Genomic DNA, 26,816 nt, shown 5'->3' on the forward strand with positions numbered 1-26,816 from the left:
CCATCGAAGAAGTTCATCGCCCCCCCGTTTGACGGACGCACCTCCAAACAAGCCGAGGCAACAAAAGCAGCGCCCGCCCGACATGAACAATGCCGAGTGGGCAGAGGGATGCTGTGGTGACCCGGCATACCACTGCATGGTGTAGTATGCAAGTTTGATATAACACCAATGAAACACCGTTCCACTAGTATTATATCGCTCAGAGTGGTACAACAGAAACATATGCGGGTCCAAGGTATGTCTATAGAATTACAACATCGACTCTGTTACATAAGATCATCACAGCCTCCTACTTTACAATGAGGTAAAACTGCAAATAAACTCCGGAAGAATGACTCGTAGTCTAATCTTATCACGAACTCTATTTGTAGAGTATTTAACTAGCTACAGAGGCTAAGAATAGATTCTAGCTAAATAGGAGCTAGGTTTAGAAAGCTAGTTCCCTTCTATGGCTAAACTAGGTTTTCTTCTTGATGGATGTGGTATCTGATTCCTCTGACAGGGTCCTGTATCTTGAAGTAGTTGTTGACTCCTCGGTCTTCGAGTTGCACTGTAGATCCTCCTTCGATGCCTCCATATCTAAGCAGGGGATTTAAGAGTGGGATGAGTACGAGCGTACTCAACAAGTTCATTATAGGAAAGAGGTGTTTAATGCACTAGCTACGGCATTAGACCAGAAAGTCTAATACCAATGCAGGTTTTCATAATCGTTTCTTCAAAGGGTTGCTTTTATTCAGAAGAACTATGTCCGTCAGCCTTCACCGGTTTACTAGAACTTCATGGAGCTCCTTTCCGGCCGCGTTCGCAGTTCCATATCCCGGAACAGGGAGTGACAGGTCACGGTTCTTTACACTCTGCAGAGGTGTGTTGCTTTACCCATAAGAGATCTTAACCTTGGTGCCAACCGAGTCATGTTCTCGTCCACACTTCCTATGGTGTGAGGCCCGGTATAAGGTCTAGCCAATCATGTTCCTCCGCTACCTCGAACACCCACCCGTTGTTGCATGCGCCGACCCTGGGTCCACGTCGGTCCCATTATTCCTGTAGATTTCAAGGTGGACCCCGACCACGACGACAGTGCTGGGCTCTACCATACACTCCTACGCCGGTAGCTGCAACCCATCATAGACCGCAATACCGTGGGGACTTAAGGCTTCCCCAGCCTACCGCTTGTTCTTCGAGTGACAAGTGTCTACGGACTATGCCGTGGGGACTTAAGGCTTCCCCAGCCTACCGCTTGCCACCGACAGATACAAGTGTCTACGGTAAAGCGCATCCGCTGATGAACGAGAGGTGGAAACACTTTTGACTACTCCGTCCCACTCCGGATCTTATGGTTAACACGGGTATTACGGCACAAGAATCACTGGCGACATTTGTTGTTTAATCCTAGATGGATATAAACCCGTGCAATGGAACCTCCACCATATCAACACAATCCATGGTTCCATTGCCCACCACATAGTCATATTCATAGTTATGAAAGTAGTGGTTTTGGTTTTTATGCAATAGTGATAACCATAGTACTTTGCAAGTAATTTGATAGAAATAATCAAATGACATGAGCAAGTGATGAACTTGCCTTTCTTGACTGCAAGATTATGCAGGCAAGGTCTTCGGTGCGCAATAACTCCAAATTCTGAAATAGCATCATCGTCCGGTAAGGACAATGTTTAAAAGATTGGCAAGGATGCAGTAATGCATAAGTATGAGATGCAATCGCTCTAAGCGTGACCTAACCCCGATGATTTAGGATTAGTGAGTTGAAATGATTTGTTTAGAGTGTGTTGCACTTTTAGAGTGATTCACAAACAAGGTTCTTATTCAGGTTGGTTGCTTGGTATCATAAACAGGTGCTGCAATATATCATAACAATAATACTAATAGCACATAACAATAACATTTGGTATAATACTAACATGTAATGAATAATGGTTGGTTTTAGCACTATATGGCATGGTTAATGATTAATTATCATATACTTCAAAAGAATAACTTTTGAAGAACATGTTCTTTGATAAAGAATAAGTATGATAATTAGGTTGGGTTTCTATGGTTGACTATGGTTTCAGGTAGTTGCTAGAGTAAATATTCGATGGATCCTAACAAAGTTGGATTCATCACACCTAGGGCTTGTAAGGTTAGGATGAGCCTAGGTATCCTAAGCAATTCATTATACAGGGTTGTTGTCAAGGTTGGTTTATCTTGCTAGAGATAACTGGCTAGGGTTTATAGGTCCTTATAAGCAGGGTTGATGATGATTCTTTAATTACTTCAGAAGAATAACTTTTGAAGAACATACTTCTTAAATAATAAGAAGTATCTCAATTAGGGTTGAGGTGGTTTAGGTTTTACTATTGGTTCTATTTAGTAAGGAAATATTGGCTCCTAAATAGGATGATGGGTAAGTATCCAACATTAATAGGGTTTAGTGAAATATGGTTATGGAATGCTCATGATTGCTCCTAAGGTTCATCACATTGGTGTGATGATAAATATGGATATTTAAAGTTGTTGCCTCTAAGTATAGGAACTAGGGTTGGTCCTATATGATCATCTAGGTTGGATAGGTATGCCTACATGGACTACCAAATTATTGATAATAGGGCTCCTACAATTTTATGTGGCATGGCAAGTATGTAATTGCTATTATGGTTCTATGTATGAAAATTAGAACACCATGATTACATGTGAGGATCTAGGGTTTAGGTTTTAGAAGTAAATTAGGTTTCAAATGAATTATTGGACCTAGGTTTTCTAATTGGATTAGGGTTTTAGGACTACACATGAAATGATGAATTCCTGTTTTTCTACCATATGGAACTAGGGTTTTCTAATTACCCTATAATTCTTGGATTAATAACTTCATTATCAAGTTGAAGTTATTAATGAGTTTGAAATAAAAAATAATATTGGATTTGACATTTTATTATTTTTAATGAATTTAATAATTAAGGTAATTATTAATTAGGGTTTAAATCTCTCTAATAATGATTTAACAAATAATAAATAAAAAATTAGTTTAATGTTTTCTTTATTTATTTACTGGTTTTTATTTAATTTTGGAATTTTTTACTAATTATTGAATTTTAATTGAATTTAGAATTAAAATAAAAGGCTTAAATAACAAGTATTAAATAATTAAATTTTTATTAAAAATTAAAATTTCATTTTATATTTTTATTGGATAGGATTTATCTTTATAAGAATTTTGATATCTTATATTTATTTTTCTGAGCTATATTGGATTTTCTACAATTTATCAAAGTTTCAGTAATTATTGTATTTGAAATAAAACAAAGGAAATGCTAATTGTACCCGGCCAGACTACCCGCAGAGGCACTGACCTGTGGGCCAGAGGTCCACGTGGACTGCCACGCGAGCGGTGACTGGGCAATGTTGACCGGGCGTTTGACCTCAACGACGGCTAAACGACGGCGGACAAGACACGGCCGGCTGTTTCGGCGCCCAGGACGCGCGGCTAGTACTATTCGGACCCCCTCTACACGCTGAGTTGGATGGTGAGGTGTATCGCTCGAATCGACCACCGGAACATCGCCGGCGACTCCCATCTGCGGTGGCGGGCTCCGGCCAAGTGACGAAATAAAGCTAAGATGCATCACAGGAAGCGATTATGGGCTCAATCGATGCGTCTGCTCACCAGAAGGCTTCCGGGATGGTCGGCGCCCTCGATTGTGGTCGGAGACGACGGCAAGCTCCAGTTTCCCGGCGAACCCAGGCGAAAGGGAACGCCGAAATTTGTACTCCTCCAAGCTCCCCTGGATGCGTGCTTCCGCCCAGAGGCTCTACGAGTCGAGGTGCATCTGCTGGACCTAACCCTAGTTTCCGGGGTGGCTTGAATCGGCGGCTAGCCGGAGAATTCTCCGACAGTGAACCCGGTGTTTGAAGAAGAATGAGAGAGATTGAGGGCCTGAGAGAGATGGTGGTGAGTTGTCGAAGATCAAGCATTCAACGGCGCTCCTCCAGGTGGTTTTATAGCCCGCGGCGTGCTCTGTGACGATGGTACATCATCGGAGACGGCCGGGATACATGGCGATGTCGGCGAGCTTGGTTTGGGCACGAATCGTGGCGCGCGAGGGTAGTTTCGGACTCATAGGGATAAGATGGAGTCGATGGGATAGTCATCGCCGTCCAAAACGGTCCACAACGGCGGTGCGGAACGTGGCTCGCCGCGGTGTCGACCGGACAGAGGTGGACGACGACCTCGTCCCTCCTCCAAAATATCTTAGACGAAGGGGTACAGGCTGTGTTGGCTTCGGCTGCTGGACTGGGCCTGGGCTGCTTCTGGGCCTTCCTAGCTGGGCTGCTGCGGGCTGCAGACTGGGCTAGCAGGTAAGCTACTCCTCTCTCCATTTTCTGTTTTGTTTTCTATTTCTGTTTTTATTTTCTGGTTTACAATTCTGTTTTTGGTTTCTATTTGAATTCAGTTATTTTTGCAGGTTTGTCAATTGTTAATTTTATCAAGATTTAATATACTGACTATTATGTTGTTGTTCTACTTGAACAAGCATTTTATATGAGATTCTATTGCACACTTGTGATTTTTTATTCAAAATGTTAAATAGACATGAATTGATACTCTTATTTTGGTTTTCTTGTGAATTATATCTATTTGATATTATTAGAGTTGGGTATTTCTACTATGAGTGTGCTAGAAGTTATTAGTTGGGTTTGATCTCATAACTGAGGATTTAACTCTATGCATATAATTTTATGTGAGCACTTGCTTGTTAAGGTCTTGTAGTTTTTATTATAACCATTTCCCCAAAGGTAGTACTAGGGTTATAATGTTATTTACCTAATGGCATATGGTTTGGGATCTCAATTATGACCTAGGTTTATATTATGATCACCATAGTGATGCATAACTAGGGTTGAGATATACTTCTAATTTGTAGAGTTGAGGTGATATCATATTGCATTTGCTAGGGTTTAATCTCCCCTAACCAAGGTGATATGGTTACTTGCTTAATAGTTTCTGTTCTCCTTTAATTACTAAGGACTTGAGAATTGATTTTATCTTATACCAATTGACTTTTATTACTATCCTCAATTTATCATTGAAGTAACTAGAGTGGTTATGGTTCTTTTTATAGCTAACTTTGGTCATATGAATGGATGATTTCTCACCATTTAAGTATGGAGTTTTATTCTAAGGTTTTTCTTATGTTTCTTAGATGAAGAATAAGTGGAATGTATAAGTGATAGAATTCTACTTGTGATCACCAAGTTGTTCACAAGTTAAGGTTGGGATATAAGTCTAGAGTTTCTTACTAGTGATCTCCCTATAATTTCATGTGGAAATGGGATCTACTTATACTAGTAGGGTTTAACTTATCCTCACATATCTCCAAAGCATGATCATATATTATATATGATCATCTTGTTCTTAATATCTTTACTTCAAATTCTTAGGGTTTATTATCATTACACAATTTATAGTGATCAAGGTTGGACTTCCTAAGATATCTCTCCTTGAATGGGTTTCTCACTCTCAAGATCAAGTGTTGTCTTGATCAATTAAATATATACTTTCTTTTATAGTTTCTTGAATGGGCATGGTTATGGTTGTCTCAATTATCTTGAGTATAACACCATAGGTTGAGCTTTCTCATTTAAGAATGGTTATTCTAGGGTTTATGGTGTACTCCTAATATCTCCTTAGGTATCTAGGCTAAGGTTTCATCTGTCTAGCTTAATTGGGTTAGCCTCTTCCTCACCTTATCAATCCAGGGGTATGGTATTATTCCATGTGATATTAGGTTATCCCACCACTCCAAGATGAAATGGTTAATCTCCTAATACTTCAGTTCCAAGGTTGTCCTTTATTCTTAAATAGGTAAATCTAATATTGGTATGAGTGGTCTCTCTCTCATTTGGGAAGGACTTTAATTCCATCCTAAGATTAAGTTCTATAGAGAATGATGTGATCATCAATATCAATGTTTAACATAAATGGATTCTCTCTCTAGGGATTGTCTTGAATAATATCCTAGGGTTCTTTCTAAAGATGATGATTTGAATACTTGGATGTATATCCAAGGTTTAGCTCAAGGTTTGTTATTGCTTCTCTAATAATTAATAGAACTCTCACCTCTCTAGGTTTGATGTATATTAATATGGAATAGAGAAGGATATATGTTTCTTAGTTGGATCTCTTTGTCTTGTTTCCAAGATTAAAGTAGAATGAATACCATGAGGTTTCACATGTTGTGATCTTTAATAAGATCAAGTAGTTGATCCTTGATTCATATGTTCTTGTGTTGGTTTTAATTCCATTTGATCTAACCCCTTGGATCAAATCATCTCTACCCAAAACAAGGTTTTAGCAAAGTCACATTGAGGTTTATAGCGCTTGACTTGATGAGCTACTTCAATTCCACCAAGGTCAAGTGAAACTTCAGTTACTGTGACTGTTTTACTTTAAAGCGCGAAAATTCCCCAGATTTTCTATGCATGAATGCAATACACACATCTGTTTCCTCTATTTTTGTAACCCCATTACCTGGGATATTACAGTCTCTACCCCTTAAACTAAACTTCGTCCTCGAAGTTTGATCTCTCTCACGTTTCCGAAGTGTGGATCTGACTTGTGCAGACTACGACTTTTCTCGAACTCCGTAGTGATCTTACTAGATATAATTGAATATATCTCTTGTCCAGATTCTTCCTGGAATCCATTAGGGTTTGTCTCTGAACCATGGTTCTTTACTTCAATTCCATGATTTCTTTCAATATCATAATCTTGTTTCCTTTCCCATTGAAGGTTCAATGATTGGGACTTATTCTGAGGCTGCTAGTCTTAACTGATGACTAGTTTGATAACATTCTCCTAATTGGTAAATAGGTCCTTGTTTTCCCTTACTACCAAAACTGCCATAATGGTACTTGGTAAGGTACTTACTATGGAAATGGTCGTGATGGTTTATTTCCCTAAGAATGTATTAGACTCATTTAGTCCATCCAATCATGGTTTATAGTTGATACCTATAACTATTTTAGGTTATTTAGGTTCCATGAAAGGAATCTTTCAACTAGACTTTAGTTTTGGTATGGTCAATGTACTTCAGTCTTTGGCCTCCTTGAGTTGTATTTGGTCTATAGTATTTTCTTCATCCAACTTCTTTATGCTTGACTTGAGCTTTCGTACTTCTGAGTAAATACTACTCACTTTCTCAAGTTATAGTCCACTTCTTGCTTCCTCGAGGTATAAACCTTGTCTACTGGTCTGACATCCTTCTGAAAGTAGTGTTCAACAATCTTATGAAAATAAGATCGAACTTCCTCTCAGTTCAGACCTTCTGCTTCTATCTAGCTTAAAGTATTGAGTCATTTTACATCCAACTCAATCTTTACTCTACCCCTTAAAGTTTTCTTATGGTCTTTAACTCCTTTTCTTCCAACTATTGGATTTATGGTTAGAATATTGTTCTATGTCTAGCTTATGGTTTGTACTTCTTCTAAGGTCTTGCAAAGAATTTTGTGGTGTATCCACTCAGTTTGTGGACATCCAATGTGAATCCTTCGACTAAATGATTGTAGGTCATTGTTATTTGGCTAACAAAATTTTATACGTTTACAACTTCTTGGTACAGATAATCCAATTATGGACTACTTAATACCAATTGTAGCTATTTGCTATCTAAAAATGGATTCTATTATAGGTTCTTATCAACTAGACGAGACATCTTCTACTTTATCTCGCAGTATTGATCCTATACCAATTGTGGTCTTCTGATATCAACTATGGTGTTCTTATATCTGCTATGGTTTTATATATCATCTTCCTTCATTCAGGGTTTATTTTGCAAAAAAAAAAACCACTAGCTGACACTATGAATATAGTATCCTAAGTGATTTCCCATGCATTCCCTCTTCTATATTAACTATGGATCTGCTTGAGCTTCACCATAATTACCAGATTTCTCACCTTCATGCTTCTTATGTACTAAAGTACTCCTCTTTGGAGGTAAAGCATGAATTTTGATTGGTACTTCCTTCTGAATATTGTGGTTGCTTCCCACAACTTTACTCCTTTCTTCTAATGAACCTTCATCTTATCTTCAGAATCTTCAAAATTCGTCACTTCCTCACACGAATACTATTACCCTCTAGATCTATAGCATCAAGTAAGAACTTGATATTGCAACATGCATTTGCATATCAAAGTCGAACTTCATGTATGGATCTAGTCAAACAATGAAAATCCGATAAAATCCAAGAAGATTCAGCTTTGTGCTTATAATACACACCATCATAAGCCTGAATATGATAGTTGAGTAAGACGTCTCTAAACATCAGGCTGAGATGTGTAGTATGTAACACCACATAAGATAGGTTTATATCGTGATACTTAACACGAATATATGGGATTCTACTATTTGTCTTGACATTTACCTGAATTGCACAATTGCAATGAGATAAACTTGAAACAAAGTGGTCTAGGATAGTTAAAATTAACCTAATTTTCTTTGGAAGTACTAACTTAGCTTCCATTATGTTGAGGACTACTTCATATGGTATATCTAGATTCTAACATTGCTACTCTAAACACATAAATATGGAAATATAGCTCATATACTTCCATATGTTCTTACCACATAACTAGGGTTCTGATGTACTTGACACAGTTCCCATGGTTTTGGAACACAAATCTTGCACTATTATTGAACAACTGTTTTCTTATTGTTTTCCTCCTAATAATTTATGGTGTTCTAATCCTTCACATAATGATTCTCAGATGAATCTTATATGATTTGCAACTCTACCATGTAAGTAGACATATATTATTCCTATCACTCTTCCTTATTTCCCATGATTGACTCATCATGGTCTATACTAACTCATATCACTTGTTTTTATCACTAACTATTAGTTGTTTTACAAGTTTGGATAATTTACTTACTCATTACTTAACTTGTCTACATCTTCTATTAGGATATCTTAATTATCTTCATCACTTGATATTACTCCTATTACAGGTCTGGATAATTTTATTTAATCATAACATGTGTTGGTACACATCTTCCAATAGGATATCTTCCTTATGGTCGTATCCTCTCTTTGGACTACCATGTATTGTATACCAACTGTGATCTACTCATCTATTGTTTTAAAGTCTTGTTGATGTGCTACATGTTTTGGATTAGCTAACTAACTTCACTTAGGAAGGATAGGTAGAAAGGTTGACTCAAGTGTGTCAGGATTATTCTCAAGTGAATATCCGTCTCAAGTTATACGAATATTTGGTTTAACTAAGACAACTTCCTATAGACACTACCAATCCTATACGTCTCCTTTAAAGGGTTTTAATCCTAGGGTCAAAGCATTTGCTCTGATACCAACTGTGGTGACCCGGCATACCACTGCATGGTGTAGTATGCAAGTCTGATATAACACCAATGAAACACCGTTCCACTAGTATTATATCGCTCAGAGTGGTACAACAGAAACATATGCGGGTCCAAGGTATGTCTATAGAATTACAACATCGACTCTGTTACATAAGATCATCACAGCCTCCTACTTTACAATGAGGTAAAACTGCAAATAAACTCCGGAAGAACGACTCGTAGTCTAATCTTATCACGAACTCTATTTGTAGAGTATTTAACTAGCTACAGAGGCTAAGAATAGATTCTAGCTAAATAGGAGCTAGGTTTAGAAAGCTAGTTCCCTTCTATGGCTAAACTAGGTTTTCTTCTTGATGGATGTGGTATCTGATTCCTCTGACAGGGTCCTGTATCTTGAAGTAGTTGTTGACTCCTCGGTCTTCGAGTTGCACTGTAGATCCTCCTTCGATGCCTCCATATCTAAGCAGGGGATTTAAGAGTGGGATGAGTACGAGCGTACTCAACAAGTTCATTATAGGAAAGAGGTGTTTAATGCACTAGCTACGGCATTAGACCAGAAAGTCTAATACCAATGCAGGTTTTCATAATCGTTTCTTCAAAGGGTTGCTTTTATTCAGAAGAACTATGTCCGTCAGCCTTCACCGGTTTACTAGAACTTCATGGAGCTCCTTTCCGGCCGCGTTCGCGATTCCATATCCCGGAACGGGAGTGACAGTCACGGTTCTTTACACTCTGCAGAGGTGTGTTGCTTTACCCATAAGAGATCTTAACCTTGGTGCCAACCGAGTCATGTTCTCGTCCACACTTCCTATGGTGTGAGGCCCGGTATAAGGTCTAGCCAATCATGTTCCTCCGCTACCTCGAACACCCACCCGTTGTTGCATGCGCTGACCCTGGGTCCACGTCGGTCCCATTATTCCTGTAGATTTCAAGGTGGACCCCGACCACGACGACAGTGCTGGGCTCTACCATACACTCCTACGCCGGTAGCTGCAACCCATCATAGACCGCAATACCGTGGGGACTTAAGGCTTCCCCAGCCTACCGCTTGTTCTTCGAGTGACAAGTGTCTGCGGACTATGCCGTGGGGACTTAAGGCTTCCCCAGCCTACTGCTTGCCACCGACAGATACAAGTGTCTACGGTAAAGCGCATCCGTTGATGAACGAGAGGTGGAAACACTTTTGACTACTCCGTCCCACTCCGGATCTTATGGTTAACACGGGTATTACGGCACAAGAATCACTGGCGACATTTGTTGTTTAATCCTAGATGGATATAAACCCGTGCAATGGAACCTCCACCATATCAACACAATCCATGGTTCCATTGCCCACCACATAGTCATATTCATAGTTATGAAAGTAGTGGTTTTGGTTTTTATGCAATAGTGATAACCATAGTACTTTGCAAGTAATTTGATAGAAATAATCAAATGACATGAGCAAGTGATGAACTTGCCTTTCTTGACTGCAAGATTATGCAGGCAAGGTCTTCGGTGCGCAATAACTCCAAATTCTGAAATAGCATCATCGTCCGGTAAGGACAATGTTTAAAAGATTGGCAAGGATGCAGTAATGCATAAGTATGAGATGCAATCGCTCTAAGCGTGACCTAACCCCGATGATTTAGGATTAGTGAGTTGAAATGATTTGTTTAGAGTGTGTTGCACTTTTAGAGTGATTCACAAACAAGGTTCTTATTCAGGTTGGTTGCTTGGTATCATAAACGAGTCTTTAATATATAATAACAATAATACTAATAGCACATAACAATAACATTTGGTATAATACTAACATGTAATGAATAATGGTTGGTTTTAGCACTATATGGCATGGTTAATGATTAATTATCATATACTTCAAAAGAATAACTTTTGAAGAACATGTTCTTTGATAAAGAATAAGTATGATAATTAGGTTGGGTTTCTATGGTTGACTATGGTTTCAGGTAGTTGCTAGAGTAAATATTCGATGGATCCTAACAAAGTTGGATTCATCACACCTAGGGCTTGTAAGGTTAGGATGAGCCTAGGTATCCTAAGCAATTCATTATACAGGGTTGTTGTCAAGGTTGGTTTATCTTGCTAGAGATAACTGGCTAGGGTTTATAGGTCCTTATAAGCAGGGTTGATGATGATTCTTTAATTACTTCAGAAGAATAACTTTTGAAGAACATACTTCTTAAATAATAAGAAGTATCTCAATTAGGGTTGAGGTGGTTTAGGTTTTACTATTGGTTCTATTTAGTAAGGAAATATTGGCTCCTAAATAGGATGATGGATAAGTATCCAACATTAATAGGGTTTAGTGAAATATGGTTATGGAATGCTCATGATTGCTCCTAAGGTTCATCACATTGGTGTGATGATAAATATGGATATTTAAAGTTGTTGCCTCTAAGTATAGGAACTAGGGTTGGTCCTATATGATCATCTAGGTTGGATAGGTATGCCTACATGGACTACCAAATTATTGATAATAGGGCTCCTACAATTTTATGTGGCATGGCAAGTATGTAATTGCTATTATGGTTCTATGTATGAAAATTAGAACACCATGATTACATGTGAGGATCTAGGGTTTAGGTTTTAGAAGTAAATTAGGTTTCAAATGAATTATTGGACCTAGGTTTTCTAATTGGATTAGGGTTTTAGGACTACACATGAAATGATGAATTCCTGTTTTTCTACCATATGGAACTAGGGTTTTCTAATTATCCTATAATTCTTGGATTAATAACTTCATTATCAAGTTGAAGTCATTAATGAGTTTGAAATAAAAATAATATTGGATTTGACATTTTTTTTAATGAATTTAATAATTAAGGTAATTATTAATTAGGGTTTAAATCTCTCTAATAATGATTTAACAAATAATAAATAAAAAAATTAGTTTAATGTTTTCTTTATTTATTTACTGGTTTTTATTTAATTTTGGAATTTTTTTACTAATTATGGAATTTTAATTGAATTTAGAATTAAAATAAAAGGCTTAAATAACAAGTATTAAATAATTAAATTTTTATTAAAAATTAAAATTTCATTTTATATTTTTATTGGATAGGATTTATCTTTATAAGAATTTTGATATCTTATATTTATTTTTCTGAGCTATATTGGATTTTCTACAATTTATCAAAGTTTCAGTAATTATTGTATTTGAAATAAAACAAAGGAAATGCTAATTGTACCCGGCCAGACTACCCGCAGAGGCACTGACCTGTGGGCCAGAGGTCCACGTGGACTGCCACGCGAGCGGTGACTGGGCAATGTTGACCGGGCGTTTGACCTCAACGACGGCTAAACGACGGCGGGACAGCACACGGCGGCGCCGCCGGTTTCTGGCGCCCCAGGACGCGCGGCTAGTACTATTCGGACCCCCTCTACACGCTGAGTCGGATGGTGAGGTGTATCGCTCGAATCGACCACCGGAACATCGCCGGCGACCCCCATCTGCGGCGGCGGGCTCCGGCCAAGTGACGAAATAAAGCTAAGATGCATCACAGGAAGCGATTATGGGCTCAATCGATGCGTCTGCTCACCAGAAAGCTTCCGGGATGGTCGGCGCCCTCGATTGTGGTCGGAGACGACGGCAAGCTCCAGTTTCCCGGCGAACCCAGGCGAAAGGAAACACCGAAATTCGTACTCCTCCAAGCTCCTCTGGATGCGTGCTTCCGCCCAGAGGCTCTACGAGTCGAGGTGCATCTGCTGGACCTAACCCTAGTTTCCGGGGTGGCTTGAATCGGCGGCTAGCCGGAGAATTCTCCGACAGTGAACCCGGTGTTTGAAGAAGAATGAGAGAGATTGAGGGCCTGAGAGAGATGGTGGTGAGTTGTCGAAGATCAAGCATTCAACGGCGCTCCTCCAGGTGGTTTTATAGCCCGCGGCGTGCTCTGTGACGATGGTACATCATCGGAGACGGCCGGGATACATGGCGATGTCGGCGAGCTTGGTTTGGGCACGAATCGTGGCGCGCGAGGGTAGTTTCGGACTCGTAGGGATAAGATGGAGTCGATGGGCTAGTCATCGCCGTCCAAAACGGTCCACAACGGTGGCGCGGAACGTGGCTCGCCGCGGTGTCGACCGGACAGAGGTGGACGACGACCTCGTCCCTCCTCCAAAATATCTGAGACGAAGGGGTACGGGCTGTGTTGGCTTCGGCTGCTGGACTGGGCCTGGGCTGCTTCTGGGCCTTCCTAGCTGGGCTGCTGCGGGCTGCAGACTGGGCTAGCAGGTAAGCTACTCCTCTCTCCATTTTCTATTTTGTTTTCTATTTCTGTTTTTATTTTCTGGTTTACAATTCTGTTTTTGGTTTCTATTTGAATTCCATATTTGAATTCAGTTATTTTTGCAGGTTTCTCAATTGTTAATTTTATCAAGATTTAATATACTGACTATTATGTTGTTGTTCTACTTGAACAAGCATTTTATATGAGATTCTATTGCACACTTGTGATTTTTTATTCAAAATGTTAAATAGACATGAATTGATACTCTTATTTTGGTTTTCTTGTGAATTATATCTATTTGATATTATTAGAGTTGGGTATTTCTACTATGAGTGTGCTAGAAGTTATTAGTTGGGTTTGATCTCATAACTGAGGATTTAACTCTATGCATATAATTTTATGTGAGCACTTGCTTGTTAAGGTCTTGTAGTTTTTATTATAACCATTTCCCCAAAGGTAGTACTAGGGTTATAATGTTATTTACCTAATGGCATATGGTTTGGGATCTCAATTATGACCTAGGTTTATATTATGATCACCATAGTGATGCATAACTAGGGTTGAGATATACTTCTAATTTGTAGAGTTGAGGTGATATCATATTGCATTTGCTAGGGTTTAATCTCCCCTAACCAAGGTGATATGGTTACTTGCTTAATAGTTTCTGTTCTCCTTTAATTACTAAGGACTTGAGAATTGATTTTATCTTATACCAATTGACTTTTATTACTATCCTCAATTTATCATTGAAGTAACTAGAGTGGTTATGGTTCTTTTTATAGCTAACTTTGGTCATATGAATGGATGATTTCTCACCATTTAAGTATGGAGTTTTATTCTAAGGTTTTTCTTATGTTTCTTAGATGAAGAATAAGTGGAATGTATAAGTGATAGAATTCTACTTGTGATCACCAAGTTGTTCACAAGTTAAGGTTGGGATATAAGTCTAGAGTTTCTTACTAGTGATCTCCCTATAATTTCATGTGGAAATGGGATCTACTTATACTAGTAGGGTTTAACTTATCCTCACATATCTCCAAAGCATGATCATATATTATATATGATCATCTTGTTCTTAATATCTTTACTTCAAATTCTTAGGGTTTATTATCATTACACAATTTATAGTGATCAAGGTTGGACTTCCTAAGATATCTCTCCTTGAATGGGTTTCTCACTCTCAAGATCAAGTGTTGTCTTGATCAATTAAATATATACTTTCTTTTATAGTTTCTTGAATGGGCATGGTTATGGTTGTCTCAATTATCTTGAGTATAACACCATAGGTTGAGCTTTCTCATTTAAGAATGGTTATTCTAGGGTTTATGGTGTACTCCTAATATCTCCTTAGGTATCTAGGCTAAGGTTTCATCTGTCTAGCTTAATTGGGTTAGCCTCTTCCTCACCTTATCAATCCAGGGGTATGGTATTATTCCATGTGATATTAGGTTATCCCACCACTCCAAGATGAAATGGTTAATCTCCTAATACTTCAGTTCCAAGGTTGTCCTTTATTCTTAAATAGGTAAATCTAATATTGGTATGAGTGGTCTCTCTCTCATTTGGGAAGGACTTTAATTCCATCCTAAGATTAAGTTCTATAGAGAATGATGTGATCATCAATATCAATGTTTAACATAAATGGATTCTCTCTCTAGGGATTGTCTTGAATAATATCCTAGGGTTCTTTCTAAAGATGATGATTTGAATACTTGGATGTATATCCAAGGTTTAGCTCAAGGTTTGTTATTGCTTCTCTAATAATTAATAGAACTCTCACCTCTCTAGGTTTGATGTATATTAATATGGAATAGAGAAGGATATATGTTTCTTAGTTGGATCTCTTTGTCTTGTTTCCAAGATTAAAGTAGAATGAATACCATGAGGTTTCACATGTTGTGATCTTTAATAAGATCAAGTAGTTGATCCTTGATTCATATGTTCTTGTGTTGGTTTTAATTCCATTTGATCTAACCCCTTGGATCAAATCATCTCTACCCAAAACAAGGTTTTAGCAAAGTCACATTGAGGTTTATAGCGCTTGACTTGATGAGCTACTTCAATTCCACCAAGGTCAAGTGAAACTTCAGTTACTGTGACTGTTTTACTTTAAAGCGCGAAAATTCCCCAGATTTTCTATGCATGAATGCAATGCACACATCTGTTTCCTCTATTTTTGTAACCCCATTACCTGGGATATTACAGATGCTTTGTGCGAAGGACATGAAAGCCAAGTCGACGATTGAGAGGGTTGTCTGTCCAGCTCATGTTGTCTAGTCCTTCCCTTGGCATTTGGGGAGCCAAGGGAGTGTGTCATTACCGACACGAATGTCACCTTCCTCTCCATCGATGTTCACCGAGGGCCACGGGCATGCGACGCCAAGGTCGAGGTTCTCACCCTCGCCTGAGTATCCTGATAGCGACCCACTCAGCGGGTTCGATCCCAATCCCTTCTCAGCATCCATCGACAATCAGGCTCCTCGCCCCGCGCAACTCCAACCTCAACCTAGCCTACACTAGCTCGTCGGCCCTGCGACGCGAGCCTCTATCGTTTGGCCTCGCAGGGTCTCATCAGGTGCTCATTCAAGGAGCCAATTCTCAGTAGAAGTACGACGGTGGGAGCTAGGACGTATGCAGCGTGTTCGGCGGAATGATGCATGACAATTCCTTCATGCAAGACCTCATCCAAACTGGCTCGGCCACCATCGCCACGTTTACCCAGGATGACCAAGAGGAGGATGAAGTGGAGGAGCCGCCCCCACCCCCAGCTGGCGTGGCCGTCGGGAATAAGAAGGCCGTGAAGCCACGCATAAAGGGCAAAGGAAGCCGATGCCCCAAGTGGAAGTCCAAGGATGGTGCCTTCGACCCAAATACATCGACACCGGAGGCCTCAGAGGGACGCCCAATTGTTAACAAGAAGGCCAAGTTGGCAAGGGATGTGATGCCGAAATCAGAGAGGTTGCAACCATACATCGAGAAGTGCATCGCCAATGCCGCGTCAAATGCCATCTTGACGAAAAGTATGACACAAGGTGGATGTTGATGTTGGAGAAGCAAGACGTCAATATCGGGCTCCTCAACGGCAATGTTGCGGCGAAAAAGAGGAAGGCGAATTGTCTCTCATGACGGCCGACACGTCAACGATGGATGAAGAGGTGAAGGCGTGGCATAAGGAGCAACACAACATCATTTTGCAGAAATGAGAGCACCACCTACGACTTCTACACCGCTGGCGAGTTCTACACCACCGATGACTTCGTCTACCCCGAAGGCGCCTTCTACCCCATCGGAGGATGTATCTACAATTTGAGTTCCGTGGCTATGTAATATGTCGCCAAACTTGCGGCTATTTTATTTGTCGAGACATTGAACTTGCAACGAGTTGGGCGAGGCAGTGACACAAAATGGACGTTCAAATCATTTTATTTGTTGTGGGCCAAAAACACTGTTTTGGGGCAACATATAGGGGGCACGGATGGAAGCCGACGTCCTCCAATAGAACACCAAACATCGGCGCCCCCATATGGCCCATTCGAGGGCAATGCCGGGTGTCGTATTGAAAACTTAGAACTCATGGAAGGAACAAACAAGACTGTTCAGCTATCAGCATTTCATTTGCCCCCGGGATTACTTCCACACCATGGTCTCCATGAACACTTTTTTTTTGTTGAGGAAAACACCATTTCTTGATTGGCACGTCGCTGTGCCCCCCGTTCAAAATTTTGAAATTCGAACGAGCCGTACAAAGTTAACTAGCAGCAGCAGTGTTGGGCTGGATGTCACGGCCCACGAGCTCTACGCAGGTCGGCTTGGTCGAACCAGAAGGCCTTCAAATACTCCCCACCCCACAGGCTCACAGCCGCAGCGAGCGATCCCCCCACCGGCACCACCACCTCTCTCTCCCCAGTTCCGCCTCGCTTCCTTCTCCCCCAAGCCCTCCACGCGAAACCCGTCTCATCCAGGTCTCCCTCCGCCGCCTCCACTCGCCGTCCTCGGCTGCGCGTTCCGGTGCTCGTGCCTAACACCTTCTCCCCCGACGCAGGCGCGCGCGCGGCCGGGAAGGATGGCGCCGTCCAAGCAGTACGACGAGGGCGGGCAGCTCCAGCTCATGGAGGCCGACCGCGTCGAGGAGGAGGAGGAGTGCTTCGAGTCCATCGACAAGCGTACGTTCGCCGCCTCCCCTCTCCTCTCCAACCCCTCCCCGAATCCCGTCTCCGATGCTGCATTTACTTGCCTGTTCGCGCGCGTGCGTGCGTGCGTCGCGCGCTTGTGGTTGTACATGCTCAGCAATGCGCTCCGGTTGCTTCATCCTCTAACTTCGCGCGTCTAGATCGCGATTTCGTGCTGTTTCGAGGCGAATCTGACGCGGGCTTGGCCTCCGTACGTGCTTCGTTTTGCTGTGCGCAGCGCGTGGTTGTGCTGCGTCAGGCTTTCCCCCCAATTTCGTGCGCTCCGGGGCTAATCTAGCGCGCTGCGGTAGCCTAATTTTGTGCGGATTTGCTGACCTCCCGAATTTGTTTCTCTGCATCGGCTAGTTGGCAGTAGTAATCGGTGGATGGCGTCGTTTTTTCACATCGGGTTCGTCAGAATGTAGCCCCATTTCGAGCTGTTAAGCGTTTAATCCGACTTACTGGTCACTGATCTGTGGAACACTTTCGAATTTCGTAACTATAGCTAGTTCAATCGCGTGTGTTGTCTGTGGATATTGGAACTAATTATGGATTTGTTTCCGTGCACTTCGACGCGTTTGGTTTATGCCTGTGTTCCTCATCTGTTCCACAATTACTGATGCCTTGTCTACCGCGAGTTTTAGTAACCTTCAGCGCTGGTTTGGGTGTAATGCCTGCTTCTCCTTTGTTTCCGCGATCCAGTTAGCCCTCTTCATGCACTTTGTCCACTGCCATGAATTTGAATCCCGAGAGACCTTCCTAGTAAGGCTGCAACTAATCGCTCGTCCAAACAGTGATCACGCAGGGAATAAACGCAGGAGACGTGAAGAAGCTGCAGGATGCGGGGATCTACACTTGCAATGGCCTGATGATGCATACCAAGAAGGTCCCAATCTCGACAGCCTAAAATCTGCATGCCTCCTCCCTTAGATATTTTGGTTGCATACTGAAGTTGATTCCTGGTGCATGACACATGTTTTGCTTTCGGTTGTTCCATCTCTTCAACACATGGCTGATATTGTTTCTAAATATGTATTCATCTCGCAGAGCCTTACAGGGATCAAGGGCCTGTCTGAAGCAAAGGTTGATAAGATCTGTGAGGCTGCTGAAAAACTTCTGGTATGATTCAGTTATTCCGTTTGCATTGGATTCTGGTTCTGAAACGTCTGTGCCATCAGTTCTGTGTGATACAGTCTTCTGAAATCTGTATGCAATTTGGTTTCCAGACTCAGGGTTTCATGACAGGAAGTGATCTCCTTATCAAGGTAAGGAAGTAGGAGCTAAGCTACTGATGACGGATGAGCATACAGTTTAGGGCTGTTTTGTCAGTAGTGCTACTATGCTAAACCGACTGTAAATCATAGTTTGTTTCGTGAATGTGCTTGAGTGCTTTCATTACTGGACGTGTAGATGTGCTTTAGGCTGTTTGATTTACTTTTGATTATCTTGAAGCGGAAGTCTGTTGTTCGGATTACCACTGGGAGCCAAGCGCTTGATGAGCTGCTTGGAGGTAACATATGTCGTCCTTGGTTCTGTTCTGGTTATTTTGATGTTCTGCTCTAACCTGTTCACATATTTCCATAATTTGAAGGAGGGATTGAAACACTCTGTATCACAGAGGCATTTGGAGAATTCCGGTGAGTGATTCTTCCAGTTACCTTTTTTTCCTGAATTTTTTGTGCGGAGCACGTATTAGTTGTATCATTGAAATGTATGATGCGTGGCCATAGTCTGCAATAGATGTATCTAGTCCTAGCAGTTTTGTCAGTACATATTGGTAATAGTCTGACAAGCTTCTAGCGGTATTGATGGCAGTGCATACAGCAATTCCTAAGCATGCTTCATGTGCTTTTAACATTGTATACGTGTCACTTGTTACATGCCAAAATTCAAACATATCACTTCAATATTATTATCACTATTTTCGCGATGCAAGATTAATATCATGCAATATACACATGCTCTTATTAATTAATGTGGAACAGTTGTAATGCTGACTTCAGAGCCCATTTGTTACTCAATTTCTCAATTCAGTCCCAACTTTCTGACGTTGATCTCCATGTATTATTTACTTGGTCTTGCAGGTCAGGAAAGACCCAGTTGGCTCATACTCTTTGTGTCTCCACTCAGGTAAATTTCCTGCATTGGAGTATGTCTATGGAACCTTACTAGTATTACAATAGGAGCGATTTCTAACTTCCACTGTTTAACAAATGAACCACAGCTTCCACTCCACATGCATGGTGGGAATGGGAAGGTTGCCTACATTGACACTGAGGGAACATTGTATCCTTTAAATTTCCTGAGCAATAACTCTAGCTGATTTGCTCAGTGAATTTACTTACATTCCTGTATTTCTCCAAACTGTTTCCCTTAATGGAGTTTTCAGCCGCCCTGAGCGCATCGTGCCAATTGCTGAGAGATTTGGGATGGATGCCAATGCTGTTCTTGACAATGTATGGCTCGTGTTATCTCTTTTAATCCATTTAAGAACGAGTAGATCAAGACCTTTGTTTGATCCTGGTTGTTTCTGGTACAGATCATATATGCTCGCGCATACACCTATGAGCACCAGTACAACTTGCTCCTGGGCCTTGCTGCCAAGATGGCTGAAGAGCCTTTCAGGCTTCTGGTAGGCATAACCTTGCTGCAAATTTTATAAGTTGATACATCTGAACTGTGCTTATGTGTTTTTGTTTTACCTGGAAATGATAGATTGTGGATTCTGTGATTGCGCTATTCCGTGTTGATTTCAGTGGTAGGGGTGAACTTGCAGAGCGTCAGGTATTCTACTGTAACTAGCTAACTATGTCAAAAGATCAAGCAACTCATGAAATAATCGATAGCTTCCAGTTTATATACTTGCTTAACTGTATGTGCTCTGGAACTGCAGCAAAAACTGGCTCAGATGCTGTCCCGTCTTACAAAGATTGCTGAGGAGTTCAATGTTGCAGTGTACATCACCAACCAAGGTGTGTTATCCAATCTGATCTTGTCTGTTCCAAGAAAGAGTTCCTCTTAGATTCATGGATCTCAAACAATAAGTTCTGTTCTTGTTCCAGTGATCGCGGATCCAGGTGGTGGTATGTTCATAACTGACCCCAAAAAGCCGGCGGGAGGCCACGTGCTGGCGCATGCTGCCACCATCCGGTTGATGCTGCGGAAAGGCAAAGGCGAGCAGCGCGTCTGCAAGATCTTTGATGCCCCTAACCTTCCTGAGGGAGAAGCAATATCCTTTACTCTAAGCATGTTTACTGCTTGTGCTATTCATTGCTTTAACTATTACTCCATATATATAGTTGTTAAGCTCTTGATAAAAAATGCTTTGCTCAGACTTGCACATCATATATATAGTTTAATTCTAGCCGCTAACCTCCATGACTGAAAGGTTCACATAAGTTGGCAATGATCAGATGTCGAGAAGTTGTTTCCCTTGACCACCAACACGTTTTCCAGATCACAACAGGCGGGCTGATGGATGTGAAAGACTGAATGTTCATCCAGGGCGCTTCTCTGTCTTATCTGTTGATATGTCTGTTAGCAAAATCCACAGCATGTGTAGGCTTTGACAAAAGCTACTGCACAGTTACTCTGTTCTTGCCACTGCGGAGAAATTAGGAAAAACTATGTTGTTTATATACCTTCTGTTGGTTATTCTGTAAGCTCGCAAGGTCAAGCAATTGTAACGAGGACAAAGTTTTCTCCTGTTCTTTGCTTCTCTAAACAAAGGATATGAAAATCAAATAGGTTCTGTCTTATATGAAAATGAAATAGGTTCTGTCTTATATTTGCTTCTCTCAAGATTCTTGCATAGAAACTGCATCAATAGTCGTATGCTTTGTGTACTTATTACACTGCTTTATCTTCCATCATCTATGCCCATATGAGTAAAATTAGTTGCTGATTATCTTGCATGGAGCTCCAGTTTTCTTGATGTGGCTCTCCTGTACCAGGTGTACTTGTTTGTGAGGCCATAGTTTCAGCTATTTTTCTTGCATGGATGATTGCGCACAAAATTTCGTTGTCCAGGCATATTTCTTGTAGTGCCATAGTTATCTTTGAGAAATTTGTAAGGCCGTGGTTAAACCACTTCCAGTTCTTCATTGATTATGCTTTCGTCAGCCTGAACTCTGTAGAAGGCAAGATTTTTATTGCTGTCAAATATTTTTTTGTTAGTGACAAGAACAGTCATTCATCATGAACTTCCCAGTGTGCAATACAACCAGTGAGTGAGATGAGAGCATCAGGGCTCTACTGATAATGGTTACAAGAGTGGCAGGTGAAAAAGAAAACATGGCACTGGTACCACTTTTACATTGAGGAGTAGATAAACAATTTGCTGGGAAAACAGGAGCTAGTTTTGCATCATAGTTGCTCTAGGAACAGATCAAATTGTGACGCCCTGCTCCTGTCCTAGGTTTACATACATTGAGAAAGGGACAGTGCCGCCAAACACAAAAAGCTAACTGGAGCGTCGACGGTGGACGCCATCATGCAGTGGGCAGCGCCGCGTGGCGGCAGAGGGGGCAGACGCAGCTGACCCGGAGCCACTGCGAGATGCAGCAGTGATGGAAGCAGTGGTCGCACGGCATCTTGCTGACCATGTCCTCCGCCTCGAAGTCCTTGAGGCACACGGCGCACTCAGTCTGCAGCCTAGCGCCGGCCGCCGCCCAGGTTATCGCCTTCAACTCCTTGACGGCCTCGCGCGAGGCCGGGACTCTGGGACCCAGCCTGAACCGCTCCTCCTCCTCGTCTTCTTCTCTGCCTTGCTCGGAATAGTCAATCCAAGGCACACGGCGGCCAAGCGCCCAATCCAGTAAGCTGCGATGGAAATACTCTTCTTGGCTCTCTTCCACGACTTCCTCGTAGATAATTGTGGTCGACATCCTCTCTGGCTCCATCTACGACAGAAGGAGCAGGTATGGCTAGGAGAGGCGGCTAGGGGGCAAGATGCGGAGGCTGGAGCCACCAGATCTATAGATGGAACGGATCGGATGAGATTGGATTCCGAGTTGAATCGGACTCAATCCACCAGTCGACTCAATCCGTTTGCAGCGGTCGCGGCGATGGCGATCCAGGTGAACCTTGCCGGTGGATGGAAAAGCAACGGGTTGGGGCGGCGGCGCGACAGCGACAGCGCCAGACGAGGGATTCGTGTCTAGAGGAACGCTCCTCCCCTGGCTCGGCACTGGGTTCGTTGGGGAAAGAGTGGGGAAATTGAGATTTTGGGGAGCTGAAAGCGTGGTCCGAGCTTCTCAAATTAAAATCGAAGACGTCATCCCCGGCTCATTAGGGTATCTCTCCCAGGCCGAAAACCCTAGTGAGATGATCGGACCGTTCGCAGCGACTCAACCCGGAGCATATTTACGTCTGAAATGCGTCGTGCGGATGCTGCGCCAACGCGCCAAGTGACCGTTCGCATCTTCATTGGGCCCGCTTGACAGCGAGCCTGTATCGAGGGCATCGCTTCCGCGGCCATCGCTTCCGTGGTTAGCGCTTCCGCGTCCGTGCCATAGCCTTCGCCATCAATATCGCGGCTGTCTCTTCTGCGCGCGCACTGGCGGGCGGCTGCTGGGCTTCTGCGCCGCCTTCAATGACATCGTTTCCCGCGTGCGACCGACCTTAAAAGTCCACCGGTATCGTTCCTCCATCGCCCACAACTCCACTCCCGCCACCACCGCCGCAACACCATGGGGAAGAAGAAGAATAATTTCGAGGCGTCCGGCAGCGGCACCAAGAAGGAGGAGCGGTCGAACAGGGTGCCGCTGCCTGTCAGTGTGGGGAGGCTGATGCACATGAACTGGACGCCGTACGATGCCTGGGGGGACGTGCACATGTCTGGTGGCTCAGCTACCGCCGGGTGCCCGTCCCTCCCGTGCCTATGCGCGAGCCAGATAGGAGCGCCGAGATCCGTCGAAGGAGGCGGTACCTGCCGCCGGACCTCCACTCCGATCCCGCCTACGCCATCGAGTCTGACAGCTGGCGCACCTGGCTCTTGTCCGAGAGGGGTCGGAGGAGGAGGGCGGGGTTCATGGGCGACATGGACTTTCCCTTCGACCGTCCACCAGCGCCTCATCGTCGTGCGCAGCAGGCGCCGACACCTGCGCAGTACGAGGACGATGACGACGATGTCGACGACGACGACAAATACATCGAGGCGCTGACGTACCACAACGAGGAGGTGAAGGACGACAGCGACGACTACGTCGCGTGCATCTTCCAGGAATGGCAGCTGGCCATGGTGGAGGGCCGCAAGTTCGAGTACCCGGACAACATGACGGACGGCGAGGCCGCGAGGCTCGGCGTCCTCGTCTCGGAGAACGACCAACCTGTGCAGCCGCCGCTGCCCCGGTACGCCACCGGCATCATGCCACTGGGCCTGTCGGAGGATAAAGCCCTACGACTGGCGCTACAGGACTCGACCACGCCACAACCGCCACCTCCACATCCGCCTTACAACCCGTGGGGGCCCCCACATCAGCCCTGGGCTCTTCAACCTCCGCCACAGCCCTGGGCGCCTCCGCCACAGCCCTGGGCGCCCCCACCTCCGCCACAGCTACAAGACTGGGCTCCTCCACCTCCAGCACCGCCGGCGCGCCCGACGTACGTTCCGCCGGTTCCCAACTGGCCGTGGGTGGTACCGGAGCTCGTCGTGCTCGACAGCGATGAGGAGAAGTAGTAGGCGCATGCGTTTAGGGTTTTTTTCCATGTGTTCAACTATGTAAATTATGTTTTCATGTTATAAAAAATGGAAAATCAAGAAAAAAATGCGTCGTGCCACTGGAGCCACCCCCGACGCAAACGGACGCGCGGTCGATTTCGACCATTTCGGCCGACGCAAACGGATGCGCGCGGATATTTTCGGACGCTGAAATGCGTCGCCCCGTTGGAGATGCCCTTACGCTAAAACTACCACCGCGTGGCCCGAATTGTTTTCTCCTCCTCCTGGCCCAAATCGGCCTGCCACCCACCCACACGCCTCTCTCCTTTCCCTTCCGGAAATAGTCTTTCCCTACACCATATTGATATAACAACCACACGATACAACTACTAGGACATCAGCGCAATCACAAGTTCACAACTAAAAGAAAACATAAAAGAAAAAAAGAGAAAGAAAGTTGAAAAGGTCGGATCGATGAAAACGAATGTGTCCTGCAGCCGTTGCGTTCTCCGGAGTGTTCCCACCACGCTCCTAGCACTCCGAAATGTCGTATACCAAGCAACACCTTGAAGAAGAAATGTGACGATGACGACGACGCTGCTATCTGGACTGGTCGTAGGGTTTTCCCGATACACACATGGACAAGGGAGGAGGGCTTCACCCAACACCCTTCATGAAGGAAGGGTGTCACCCGTGAGCATCACCGCGTCGGTGTCGGCCAGCCCAACATAGATTTCTCCCGACCCTCGCAACCTCGCACTGGACGCTCCATTGTGCTCCACCAAACTCATCGCCCACCAATGTGTGCCACCACAGCTTTAGAACCACCATCGCAGCCTTACCACGGCCAACAGGACAAAAGACGATCTCGAAATCCAGGAGCAACGAGGTAGTGGCCACGCGGGAGGGAACCGCCTCCACCGCCAATGGCGGTACCCGTCCGGACATGCTGGCAAGGGGCACACCAGGCCCTACAGGCTCGACCGAGCACCCACCCACCTAGTCCATGCTTCTGAAGCCCCCGTCGGGATGCTGCTGGACGCGCGTCTCCAAAACTTAATTGGAGGTCCCAAGAACACCACTGATGATTGGATTCCTACGATCAACAACATGGTTGTTGCAATACTTGTAGTAGCAAATATTATTTATATAAGTTTAACCCTGAAAAGCTTTGCAAAAGGCAATAAACACAACCCCGCAATTACGTTGTCAGGCGCAACCACATTCACACCAAGCCGTGGTTTGAAAATAGCCTATACTATGAGTTGCTAACATGGACAATAATTTGAGAAAGTTTTAAGTAATCTAAGAGCAAAGTAAATAACAAATATAAACTAAAAGAAGAGAGTGTTGGCTAAGTGTGTTTGCCAAAATATCAGTCAAAGCTTGCACAATGGGAGAAGTAGCCAAGCATGGAAACTTGCCCGTTTAAAGCCAACAACCAGGCAGCACACTCATCACATGCAGATGAATGTGTTGTTACAACCACATCAATATATAGTTCGGCTGTATATAAACAGCCCAGCAGCTGTACTAGCAGCTCTTTAAGGTACACCCTCGATCGTGTGATAATGACTCTAGCTGCGGGGTATATGTGCCAAAGGGTCTCAATCTTGGTTCTCCATGTGTATATGTCCTAAACAAACCTAAAAGAATGAAAAAGTACATTGGTGCACCCTCGCGCGGAGAAATCTAGGGGGTAGACCCGCCGGGACACACATTCCGCTGTTTTGGGGGAGGAGAGGGAGAACGACCGCCGGAGCACCGGAACCCCACCAAATCTTGCATGTGGACCTATGATATGTGTGAAGGTGTGGTGCAAGGTGTAATGGTGCAAAAGTAGCTCCCCGGTGTGACCTTCCTCACATTTGGACGATAACACTTAGCAGATTTTCCGAAGCGCGTATTAATTGCTCCGAAACCCTGATATATGTGGGGGATGAACATGGAGAGTAATTTTGTATTGCACATTGTCTTAAGTAACACTAATAAATAGTCATCAAAAAGTAAAACTAATAAAAAAAAAATATAAGTATTAGATGAAATAAAATAGAAAGAAAAACAAATAAAATGAAGTATGGCACACGGTAAAAAAGGAGTCGCACGGCAAAGGCGGCTTTGCCGTGCACTTTGTCTGGCCTCACGGTAAAGGGAGGCCCACGGCAACGTCCCAGCCCTTTGCCGAGCACATTTTCTTGCCGTGCGGCGTTTATTGGCTTTGCCATCCTGGCTTCTTTGCCGTGCACGTTTGATGGACTTTGCCGTGCGAGGTGACGTTGCCGTGCGGCACTGGTGAGTTTGCCGTGCACTGTAACTTTGCCGTGCGCCACCCTGTAACTTTGTCGTGCGCATAGTCTTTATCGTGCGTGCCTCTTGCGGCGCA

General features: G+C 43.3%; 2 protein-coding genes across 3 annotated transcripts; one reads left to right on the top strand and one right to left on the bottom strand.

Moving 5' to 3' along the window:
- Positions 1-17,479: 17,479 nt before the first annotated feature.
- On the top strand, positions 17,480-21,557 carry LOC127319729 (meiotic recombination protein DMC1 homolog B). Of its 2 annotated transcripts, none has more exons than XM_051349697.2 (15): positions 17,480-17,565; positions 17,646-17,766; positions 18,567-18,658; positions 18,820-18,891; positions 18,999-19,037; positions 19,225-19,282; positions 19,364-19,409; positions 19,857-19,902; positions 19,997-20,058; positions 20,162-20,228; positions 20,312-20,404; positions 20,488-20,556; positions 20,666-20,744; positions 20,835-21,001; positions 21,220-21,557. In XM_051349697.2, the coding sequence occupies exons 2-15, from the start codon at positions 17,667-17,669 to the stop codon at positions 21,262-21,264; spliced, it is 1,035 nt and encodes a 344-aa protein (XP_051205657.1). In that variant the 5' UTR covers positions 17,480-17,565; positions 17,646-17,666; the 3' UTR covers positions 21,265-21,557. The 2 variants fall into 2 exon arrangements, with proteins under 2 accessions (XP_051205657.1, XP_051205658.1); XM_051349698.2 differs by having other exon boundaries at positions 19,231-19,282.
- A 497-nt stretch (positions 21,558-22,054) lies between these two features.
- Positions 22,055-23,020, bottom strand: LOC127319732 (uncharacterized). The gene has a single exon (XM_051349702.1). It carries the CDS (start codon positions 22,671-22,673, stop codon positions 22,263-22,265), a length of 411 nt encoding a protein of 136 aa, XP_051205662.1. The 5' UTR covers positions 22,674-23,020; the 3' UTR covers positions 22,055-22,262.
- Between the last annotated feature and the right edge of the window lie 3,796 nt (positions 23,021-26,816).

This window comes from Lolium perenne, chromosome 5 (genome assembly GCF_019359855.2).
Source record: "Lolium perenne isolate Kyuss_39 chromosome 5, Kyuss_2.0, whole genome shotgun sequence".
Classification (NCBI taxonomy): domain Eukaryota; kingdom Viridiplantae; phylum Streptophyta; class Magnoliopsida; order Poales; family Poaceae; genus Lolium; species Lolium perenne.